The 11,943-nt window shown below is 37.2% G+C and overlaps 1 protein-coding gene across 2 annotated transcripts; it reads right to left on the reverse strand.

The window, feature by feature from the left end:
- Positions 1-836: 836 nt before the first annotated feature.
- LOC110453855 (G patch domain-containing protein 4-like) lies at positions 837-11,652 on the reverse strand. 2 transcript variants are annotated; one of them, XM_021503039.1, is made up of 7 exons: positions 11,554-11,652; positions 8,310-8,383; positions 7,475-7,567; positions 6,381-6,482; positions 5,274-5,365; positions 4,662-4,721; positions 837-1,672 (listed from the first exon to the last, which is right to left on the reverse strand). In XM_021503039.1, exons 1-7 carry the CDS (start codon positions 11,606-11,608, stop codon positions 979-981), a joined length of 1,170 nt encoding a protein of 389 aa, XP_021358714.1. In that variant the 5' UTR covers positions 11,609-11,652; the 3' UTR covers positions 837-978. The 2 variants fall into 2 exon arrangements, with proteins under 2 accessions (XP_021358714.1, XP_021358715.1); XM_021503040.1 differs by lacking the exons at positions 6,381-6,482; positions 7,475-7,567; positions 8,310-8,383; positions 11,554-11,652 and adding an exon at positions 6,246-6,371.
- Between the last annotated feature and the right edge of the window lie 291 nt (positions 11,653-11,943).

Consider the following 11,943-nt stretch of genomic DNA (forward strand, 5'->3'; position numbering starts at 1 on the left):
CAGTAACGTTGCTAGTCACTGTCTGATACAGTAACGTATCTAGTCTCTGTCTGATACAGTAACGTTACTAGTCACTATCTGATACAGTAACGTTACTAGTCACTCCCTGATACAGTAACGTTACTAGTCCCTGCTTGATACAGTAACGTTACTAGTCACTGCCTGATACAGTAACTTTACTAGTCACTGCCTGATACAGTAACGTTGCTAGTCACTGCCTGATACAGCAATATCATTAGTCACTGTCTGATACAGTAACGTTACTAGTCACTATCTGATACAGTAACGTTACTAGTCACTCCCTGATACAGTAACGTCACTGGTCACTGTCCGATACAGTAACGTTGCTAGTCACTGTCTGATACAGTAACGTTCCTAGTCACTGCCCGATACAGTAACGTTACTAGTCACTGCCTGCTACAGTAACGTTACTAGTCACTGCCTGATACAGAAACGTTACTAGTCACTACCCGATACAGTAACGTTACTAGGCACTGCCTGATACAGTAACGTTACTAGTCACTGCCTGATACAGTAACGTTGCTAGTCACTGCCTGATACGGCAATGTCATTAGTCACTGCCCGATACAGGATCCTTTTTTCAGTTACTGGCTGATACAGCAACATAATATCAGTCACTGCCAGATACAGCAACAAGATATAAAGTCACTTCAAATGGTTATTACTTCTGTGTAAGTTGATATTAATGGCTCTCACAATTACAATGGAACTGCAAATATTAGTACATAATATAAATATACAACTTTACTAACCCAAGGTTATAATGTCTCGGACTATGATGGTTGGTTAACAATTACAAAAGAATGTTTCACTATACAAAAGATAAATATGGAAAAGACAGGAAACATTTCTTTATTAAATCCATTGTTATAAATATTTTGGCATAATCTATGTACAATGAATATCATTCGACAATAATTCAGCAATTTATTTCAATATTAATTTCATTGTCTCATATCAATCACATGATTTTTCTTTCTTTTGTTTTTTGCTTTTCTTCTTTTTTGTCGCTCCGCTATCCTGCACTGCACATTCATCACTGTGTTTTGATAATGATGTCTCGCTATCATCACAAGGATGTGTTTTTAATTTGTCTTTCCTTTTCTTCTTTTTTGAATCTGTCACACTACTAACACTATCTGTTGTTAACACTTCACTCTTTCGTTTTTTGTTTTTCTTCTTCTTTCTATTTGACTCCTCATCACAAACGATGTCTTCTGGCACATTTTCAGATTTTTCTTTATTTTTCCGCTTCTTTTCTTTCCTTTTCTTTTTTGTTGTGTATGTATCTTGCCCCTCAGACTCGGAACTCTCCTCACACCTATGTTTTGTAGGTATACCAATGTTATCCGTATCTATGGTATCTTCTTCTTTGTTACACTGTGATTCTTCCATTTCCCTCTTTCGTTTTTTCCTTTCGGATTTGTCTTTTTTCTTTTCTTTTCTCTTTTCCTTTATGTCGGCAGTATCATCAGTTTGTAAAATGTCATCACCTTTCTCGTTTTGTTTAACCAAAGGATTTCCTTGTTCAGTAACCTTGTTCTGATCTTTTATGACTGTTTTCTGGGATTTGTATTTAGCAAGAAGTAAAGCCTCTTGTTCCTGAATTCGTGCTAGTTTACCATTCAGCTTGTGACCGTGCCGGGCAGCCCTGTAATATACAAATCATCAGTGGGCAGAGTGCTTATATACAAATCATCAATGGGCAGAGTGCTTATATACAAATATACACATCAATGGGCAGAGTGCTTATATAAAAATATACACATCAATGGGCAGAGGGCTTATATACAAATATACACATCAATGGGTAGAGAGCTTATATACAAATATACCCATCAATGGGCAGAGAGCTTATAAACAAATATACACATCAATGGGCAGAGAGTTTATATACAAATATACACATCAATGGGTAGAGAGCTTATATACAAATATACCCATCAATGGGCAGAGAGCTTATAAACAAATATACACATCAATGGGCAGAGCGCTTATAACCAAATATACACATCAACGGGAAGAGAGCTTATAACCAAATATCCGCATCAATGGGCAGAGAGCTTATAAACAAATATACACATCAATGGGCAGAGTGATTATATACAAATATACACATCAATGGGCAGAGCGCTTATAACCAAATATACACATCAATGGTAAGAGAGCTTATAACCAAATATCCGCATCAATGGGCAGAGAGCTTATAAACAAATATACACATCAATGGGCAGAGAGTTTATATACAAATATACACATCAATGGGCAGAGTGATTATATACAAATATACACATCAATGGGAAGATAGCTTATATCCAAATATCCGCATCAATGGGCAGAGAGCTTATAAACAAATATACACATCAATGGGCAGAGTGCTTATATAAAAATATACACATCAATGGGCAGAGCGCTTATAACCAAATATACACATCAATGGGAAGATAGCTTATATCCAAATATCCGCATCAATGGGCAGAGAGCTTATAAACAAATATACACATCAATGGGCAGAGTGCTTATATACAAACCATCAATGGGCAGAGTGCTTATATGCAAATATACGCATCAATGGGCAGAGTGCTTATATACAAACCATCAATGGGCAGAGTGCTTATATAAAAATATACACATCAATGGGCAGAGAGTTTATATACAAATATACACATCAATGGGCAGAGTGCTTATATAAAAATATACACATCAATGGGCAGAGTGCTTATATAAAAATATACACATCAATGGGCAGAGTGATTATATACAAATATACACATCAATGGGCAGAGTGCTTATATACAAACCATCAATGGGCAGAGTGCTTATATACAAACCATCAATGGGCAGAGTGCTTATATACAAACCATCAATGGGCAGAGTGCTTATATAAAAATATACACATCAATGGGCAGAGCGCTTATAACCAAATATACACATCAATGGGAAGATAGCTTATATCCAAATATCCGCATCAATGGGCAGAGAGCTTATATACAAATATACACATCAATGGGCTGAGTGCTTAGTACAGATTTCATTCAATGGAAAAAGTATTGTGATTTTAGGGCATTTCCCTTGTATTATATATGAAAACTCATAACTGGGTTTTGTAAGATGTGTGAAAATTCGAAACTATGAAAATGCTCAGAAATAGTTTGCTTTAATAGAATGTGGGATACACAACTTTGTCAACACACTAGTACTGTTAAAGTTCTAGACTAGTTTGATGCACACTTGGTCTGTAAAATTATAACAATAATAAGTATTTTACTTGTCATTTGAGTGATACAGGTTACTGTCTGATGGGGCTGTAGTATAGGCTTGTGTCTCGCATATACATGGCATGGTTAAGTATCACACAATACAAAATAAGTTAACGATAGGTGACATATTCATGGCAAAGACACTAGTGTTGAATCCATGACACTAGTGTTGAATCCATGACACTACTGTTGAATCTATGACACGAGTGTTGAATCCATGACACTAGTTTTGACTCTATGACACTAGTGTTGGATCCATGACACTAGTGTCAAAGATTCAACACTAGTGGCATGGATTCAACACTAGAGTCATAGGATTCAACACTCGTGTCATAGATTCAACACAAGTGTCATAGATTCAACTCTAGTGTCATGGATTCAACACTATTGTCATAGATTCAACACAAGTGTCATGGATTCAACACTAGTGTCGTAGATTCAACACTAGTGTCGTAGATTCAACACTAGTGACATAGATTCAACACTAGGGTCATGGATTCAACACTATTGTCATTGATTCAACACTAGTGTCTGTGCCATGAATATGTCACCTATAGTTAACTTATTTTGTATTGTGTGATACTTAACCATGCCATGTATAGGCTTGTGTCTCGCATATACATGGCATAGTTAAGTATCACACAATACAAAATAAGTTAACGATAGGTGACATATTCATGGCACAGACACTAGTGTTGAATCTACGACACTAGTGTTGAATCTATCACACTAGTGTTGAATCCTATGACTCTAGTGTTGAATCTATGGCACTAGTGTTGAATCCATGACACTAGTGTTGAATCTTTGACACTAGTGTTGAATCTTTGACACTAGTGTTGAATCTATGACACTAGTGTTGAATCTATGACACTAGTGTTGAATCCATGACATTTGTGTTGAATCTATCTAGGCTAAACTTTTCACTCTCTGAACATTCTACATCATAGCTGTCAATCCTCCCTCATTTTGACCAAAATTTACCAATCTCCCTCGAAACTCTCTCATTCAAATCCAGACTCACACAAAATCTAAATCTACATCCTGTGGTCAAATGATCTCCTAGTTACTTCAGGGTGTGTCTAATGACCATAACAGGTGTGTGTGAATCAAATTAATGCTTTTTTTCTGAGTTATTTTGATACATAAGAAGGGAAAGATAAATTGAGCTAAGCAGTTTCAGTCGCGTTTCACACACTTTCTCTCTCATTGGAAATGTAGACGGAGGGAGATTTCCCTCATTGGAAGTTTCAGAGGTTGACACCGATGCTACATGTTAACCATTTCACCCCTATGTAACTTTAGTAGACTCTGCCATACATTGATATGGATGAGTCCATTATGGTCTACAGTGGTGAAAGGGTTAACAGTCAGTCTACTTACTTGTGCCCAGTCATTCCACCACATGCCTTCAGAAGAACAGCATCATCTAAGTCTTGAATCCTAAATAAAGAAAAACACATTTTTTTAAAATCCTTAAAATCCAAGTTGGATGCAGCAAGAAGCCATCTTGTTCCTCTGATCAGTCTCAAAAGTTAACATGCACAACTAAGGACCAAAGGGAACATACAAAACTAATTTGAGGAAGATCCAACCTGTGCTGTCTTAGAGAATTGCAATAACAAACCTTAAATGTCAAAATCCAGGATGGCCACCTGTCGGCCATTTTGATTATTCCATCAGTCTCAAAATTAAACATGTATAATAAAGGACAAAGGATAGACAACGAATGAAGTGGGATCTTAATAGCCCACCAGCTGATGATGGTGGGCTAAAAAAACAGTTTTATCCTGTTTATAAAAAAAGATCAAAGGTTAGCGGCAAAGTATCTTTAACTTCTTGTATTCTAATATTTTCTAATTTACCTTAAATCATATACCCCTGAAGACACATTTGAACTCTTCCAATTCAAAGGTTGGAATAGCTCATTATGAAATTTCAAGGGTAAATGAGGTAAGAAAATATTTACAAAGATATGAATTCTGTTCTTCTAACCTTGCAGGTTTTGTATCCTCTTGATGTTCCTCTTCATCATCAGAATCCCCCTCATTGGTCGCCTCATAATTTCCACCGGATAGTGTTGCTCCCTATACAGAAACAAACATGTTTATGACCAAACTAGCCGATAATATAGAAACAGGACAGCATCAGAGGCACTATACTGTCCATACGACAAACAATCATGGGTTTGTAATAATATGAATATCTATGTACTACTATGTTACTATGTATCCTTACTGTTTTTAATAGGAGAGTGAGAATGGGACCAAGGCTTGGATTTGAACCCACAACCTCAAGTTCTTGACTGACCTTCTAACCAAATAGTCTTGAGGTCTAGTTCAACTACAGTAAAACGCATTTTGTACAAACACACTTATTGCCATTTCGTGTGTATTGTGAATTGATTCGGATTCCCAAGCCCATCTCCCTCTTACTTCTACTTGTATGTAGGTATAGGATCATATTGCTAATTTCACATAGGGAATTATTGTCTATTAAGAATCGAAGCAGATCATGGGCCCATATTTATGAAACCGTTCTCATGCTCAAGCATGTATTCTGTGCTCAAACCAACTTTCTTGTAACTCACTTAAATCATTTCAAATGATCAAAAAGTAAAATGTAAACATTGAAACAGCATTTAGCTTCAAGTCTCTTCAAAATGTTTCCAAATCATTGAGAAAACAAGATCTATTTATTAAGTTACAACAAGAACAAGAATTTAGGCTTGAGCACAGAATCCATGCTTGAGCATGAGAATGGTTTCATGAATACGGGCCCAGCTATCCCCTCAGGTGAAATTCAGTGTTATTTTAACACTGTAGTAAAAAAAATCAAAATTTGGTACACATAATTCAAACTACCTTTATAACAAACTGGTTTAAAGGGTCCTTTGGGATTTTTTATAACCGTGTATTTGTGTTCATCTGATATAACAAATATCACTCGTTCATTGCCCCGACATACCTTGAGAAATTTGCCGTACAGCATGGCCTTGTTGCTCTGACATACCTTGAGAAATTTGCCGTACAGCATGGCCTTGTTGCTCTGACATACCTTGAGAAATTTGCCGTACAACATGGCCTTGTTGCTCTGACATACCTTGAGAAATTTGCCGTACAGCATGGCCTTGTTGTCGTAGGTTTTCGAGGTAGTGGTGGATACCTTATTACTGTCCTTCATTTTACTCAGCTCGACACCGTCCTACAGAACAAAAGACAAAATAAACTCACTTATATCTGGCAACTATAGAACCATGTCTCTGACAGTATCTTCCAATAAGATTCATCAGTCACTCAACCCTGGATGTTTCGCCTATCGGTAGAGAGCATATACATACTACATCGTAAAGGCTACATGTAGGGTGTTGAACTAGCCCCTCCCCCAGTTTGTCAGTGTGTATCGCTATCCATAGGTGAAACATCCTGGGTCAAGTGACATAAAAAATACTCAATTCCCTTTGCCCAAAGATTCTCTAGAATAAGTTTGGTTAAAATCCCTTCAACGGTACAGAAAGAGAAGGATCTTTAATGTTTTCCTCTATTTCCCCTAATGGGCCCCACCCATCTGCCCCAAAGAAGGGGGTCCACACACCTCAGTTTAAACAAAATTTATTCTTCTGTTCCTAAGCATGCTTCAGACTGCATTTGGTTTAAATCCCTTCACTTGTATGGTAGGAGAAAAAAATCCTCTATTTCCCCTATTGGGCTCCACCCCTATGCCCCCAGAGGGGCCACACCCTCCGTTTATACAAACTTGAGTCTCCTTTGTCCAAAGATGCTCTAGGACAAATTTGGTCAAAATCCTTCTATTGGTTGAGAAAAATATTTTTAAAGATTTACCTATTTTCCGCCTATTTGGCCCCGCACCTCTGCCCCCAGGTGGACCATACCCTCCGTTTATACAAAACTGAGAACCCTTTGGCCAATGATGCTCCAGACCAAATTTGGTCAAAATCCTTTGAGCCGTTCAGGACTAGAAGCATTTTAAAGGAAGACGGACGACGGATGCTGCGCCATGGGATAAGCTCACTTGGTCCTTCTGGCCAGGTGAGCTAATAATACTTGGTCAGGATAATTTTTGGCAGAATTTTCCGAGTGAAAGTTGAAAAGTCTCAGCCAATCACAAGGTGGCTATCTTTGATTCAAATAATGGGTTTCAGCGAGACTAAAGAACGAGTAGGGTGTAATTTTTACCTCTGTGGAACTAACACTGATGTTACTCGCTGCCTTGTTGAACACATGGTCCCACCAGTGGAAGGCAAACTCGTCTCCTTTCTTATGTCCAACCTGAAAGAGCAGAACTCGAGATCATAGCACCCTAGCTTTTCGGTAGAGTCATTTAACCCTTACATCCCTATGTAACTTCAGAAGACTCTACCATGCACTAATCTGGATGAGTTCATTATGGTCTACAGTGGTGAAAGGGTTAGGAATGTTAAGTACACAGCTATGTCAGACTCAAACCCACATACTCTGCAGTTTATCTTTTCAACTTTATATAGATTTTCAACAATTCCCAGTTCATTCCTAATTAACAATTTTCTGGCTGCATTGTTTTACTATCAATTACAGATACATTCTCAAGGTCAAAACATGCCTTATTTTAGCCAAATGATGACAAATTCGGGAAAAATTTATCAAAATTCTTTTTCAACAAAATATTTAATATTTCCCCAATTTATGATTCATGCATGGACAAGTTGCTGGAAACTGTAATCTGAAAACACAGTTTGTACAATATCGGTAAGTGTTAAAACATAATGTGCCGATATTGGAAACATTACCCAATTAATAGCCTCTGTCACTAAGCATTCTGTTCAGTGTTAAAGCATTGAGCATTATCTCTGTATTGTAAGGAAACAGTTTGACATAAATTTTATAACTTGTTTCTGGAGCCTTTATCATATTTACATATTTAATATCTTATCCCATGTGAATCATGTTTGATTGTATTATAATAAGTAGTTTAAAATTAATTTTATAACTTGTTTCTGGATCCTTTATCATATTTACATATTTGATATCTTACCCCGTGTGAATCATGTTTGAGTTTCACTTTAATTGCTTCTGTAATACCATCCTCACTCTTTCCGAGTCCAGAACCTGTAACAAATCAGTTAAATATACCAGAGGGGTGATGACCATGATGTTTCAAATGATGTTAATTAAACTAGGGCCATCCATAAAAGAAATTGCAATTACTGTCTCACTTATTTTGGGAACTTTTTTTTTCTTTTGTGAAAAATCACTGAAAACTAGTGCTTTATAGAAATATGATATTTCTGGAATTGAAATATATCCCTAACTGCAGTACCCACAATAGAAAATATGAAAAGAGAAACTGCAAACAAAGATTTGTATGGATGGCCCAGAATAGATCATGTATGATCGATGGCCCAGAATAGATCATGTATGATCGATGGCCCAGAATAGATCATGTATGATTGATGGCCCAGAATAGATCACGTATGATCGATGGCCCAGAATAGAGCATGTATGATCGAAGGCCCAGAATAGATGGCCCAGAATAGATCATGTATGATCGATGGCCCAGAATAGATCATGTATGATCGATGGCCCAGTATAGATCCAAATGTCCAGAACTAATTGAGAACTTGACTGGTTTTATAAGTTGATATACCCAGGATTTGATACTAGCATTAGTCCTCTAGTCCTGGGACTAGTAGATTGTAGCTACCACTAGTTAATCACCGAAACTTAATTACCTCGTCCTTTGGACTGTGAAAAAAATATGTAATCCCAATATAATTTGATAGAAATGTTATAGAATAAAAGATATTTGTTTTGGAAAACTGCTTAAAATACAGATACATAGTCTTATATTTGTCCAAATTTTCCAATAAATTAAACACCAATTTATGGCAGTATTTATTTTATGTCCCCTACAGTCAATTACTTTTTGTTTCGAGATGGAGATGTTTTCCTAATGGACTAGTTACATTGATGTAGGATTTGCAGAGAATCTGTTCAACTAGATTTTGTGTGTGTCAACTTTGATAAAATTGATGTATGCTCCTTCATGACGAGTAGGTTGCCGACAGCTATGGAATAATTTCCCAATCTAAATCCCAATCTCACATGAGGTGGCACCTGAGTCTTACTGGTGATTCAGGGGTTGATGTCCACAACACTTTTTTACAAGCTTCTGGATTTGGTGCTAGCTACAATGTACATGTATATAGCTTACTTGAAGAAGTTCTGCAGTCATTTTCATCTGGCTTGTATATAAAGTATCTTACCCTAATCCTATGTATACCCTATTGAATTGACACAGTAACCAGTATAACACTCCCCATTCTGGAACAAGGAGAGTGATGGAGAAGGGTGTGTGTGTGTGTTAGCTGGTTAAATTTCAGTTAAATCCAACAGTACTATCAAATAGTTGTATGTTTATGTAAAAGTGTTTCATTAGAATCCCTTTAACCATGAATGCACCCTTTTATCACGGTACAAATTTGGTTTCAATAACATTTTAATTTTTAACTAAATGTTCTTATGGTAGGGCACGACCCTAAACAAGCCTGTAACCTCGGGGGTTTGTTACAAATGTCTGAAATACACATATGCTATACCGATACGGGTCACAATAAACATGGTGCTGTGACCCATATAAGTGTGGTGGAGTCGGATTATTGTCGTACAAGTTTTATGGTTATATGCACCTTTGCATACTGTGACACAGTGTCACTGGGCTAGCTGGAATAGTTTTCACCGTTATAGATTCCATTTTGTAATACTGTGCATTATTGGGGAAGCTCATAATGCCTGTATTTTGTACAGAGTACTTTGTACAGTGTTTGTTGTCCTATTTCTTCGCCATGTTGGCGGAAGTGGTTCAATTATGTTAACAGCTTTTTGATTGGTCACCCATTCCGGGTTGAGCCAATCGTTTGCTTCGTAGGATTTTGTTAGTGGAATCTCCTGTTTTAGAGACTATTTTTTGTCTGCTGAACATGTATAAAAGCCGGTAGTTTTGGGGTGTTCGAGCTATGTACTTCTAGTCAGTCGCCAACGTTGTTAGGCCTTTCTACAGGTGAGGTTAGCCTCTCTATTACCCATCCTGTCAGCAGGATGTTCTGTTTTACCTAATCTATCTCGCTAATTCCGTCCTGTCAGCGGGATATACTCTCTGATATTTTATTAGTGTCTCACTAGAAGCGTCCTGACAGCAGGATATTCTGACCTTACTTTCACCTAGAGTTCCTGTAGTCTAATTAGTTAAAGGGGTTGGGCGAAATTATGTAGGGAGTTAGATATTTTTATAGCAGTCCGGGTGGTCTTAAGCATACACGTAACCTCTGCTGAGTAATGTAGTGGAAACAACTTTACAGTGGTTTCTAGATATATTCTTATATCATTAGGGCTTGTTGACTTACATTTAGTACTCTTGTATAATACTCCTCGGTTGTATGTATATTTGGGGACACTAGTCCAGTAGCTATTTCCCTGGGGCACACCAGTTGTCAAACTTATCCCATAGCGTTATATTTTTGCTATGTTACCAGCTTTAGCTGGAATTTCATCTCAGATTTACACAACATTTAAGCAATTTGATAGATGAATTTACAGTAAACTTTAGGGTTCATTTTGACCCATTTCTTTATAATGTCCATCTTATAGGCTATGCCTACAGGACTAGTACATATTATTTCATTGTAAATATCATCGTTTATATATATATTAAATTGTTGAAATTTAACCTCTTTTGGTGATCTTTTCACTCTATGCCATTGGCACAATGAACCTGGCGTAGTAGGAGCGAACATAACTGGGTGTCGCCTGTTTGTCAACATTTGACTGAGAACACAACGCAAGTTGAGGCGACATCCTCTTGTGTCATTGCCCTTAACCCTACTTCATCAGTATATCATATTTGTATCTCAGACATTTGTAACGAACCCGTTCTGTAACCAACACATTGTTTCTCATTATCGGAGTTTAATATCTACCATTACGCGGCCACCATCAATAAACTGATTATTCTAATGCAGCAGTTTCCTGTTTTGTTGTTATGTTTTGGGGGTCGTCAGGTTTTACACTATAACATTAACATGAAACTTTGTTACGGTTCGGTAACCTCAGTATCGCCCTGTAGACCCGAGCTCGTTTGATATGTACATGTAGACGTTCCTGACTTCCACCGTTTCTCGGGCTACATTTTTGTTGTTTCCCTTTTGTCTGATATCAAACTACTCAATAGTTAACAACAAAAAACGATGATTTATCATATAAGCTAATCATTCCTAGTATACCTTCCTTCCAGCCATGTTTAGAGAGCTGTTGTAGAGCGAATTTAGAGCTGGACATTTTGGAAAATGACACAACACGTGTGTCAGTTTCAACCGGAAGTAAACGATGCAGTTGTCGAATTAGTAGCACGAAGCGAGTGTAGTGTTTCCGGTTTGACCTGAACACTGTACTAAATTGTAGGTCTATCTATACCCGACCCATGGCGAAGCAGATAACATATCGTAAGAAACAAACACGACATTTTATCGAATGAAGTAGGAACAGTTTTTATTACTGTAATTATGGGAGCATCATAACAGCATATTAAGCTTTTATATTGTTTATGAAATATCTTGGTTTAGACAGACATAATCTCTGGTTTAAAACTTAAATTAATCACTTTTGTTGGCCCG

This window comes from Mizuhopecten yessoensis, unplaced genomic scaffold (assembly GCF_002113885.1).
Source record: "Mizuhopecten yessoensis strain PY_sf001 unplaced genomic scaffold, ASM211388v2 scaffold7521, whole genome shotgun sequence".
NCBI classification, from domain to species: Eukaryota; Metazoa; Mollusca; class Bivalvia; order Pectinida; family Pectinidae; genus Mizuhopecten; species Mizuhopecten yessoensis.

What these genes read in the sequence shown, in the direction of transcription:
- LOC110453855 (XM_021503039.1), bottom strand. Translation starts at nt 11,608, where the DNA reads ATGTCCAGCTCTAAATTCGCTCTACAACAGCTCTCTAAACATGGCTGG. An exon ending in GAGGATACAAAACCTGCAAG is followed by an intron (nt 4,722 to 5,273) that starts GTTAGAAGAACA and finishes TTCTTTATTTAG; the next exon opens with GATTCAAGACTTAGATGATG. An exon ending in GGTGGAATGACTGGGCACAA is followed by an intron (nt 1,673 to 4,661) that starts GTAAGTAGACTG and finishes TGTATATTACAG; the next exon opens with GGCTGCCCGGCACGGTCACA.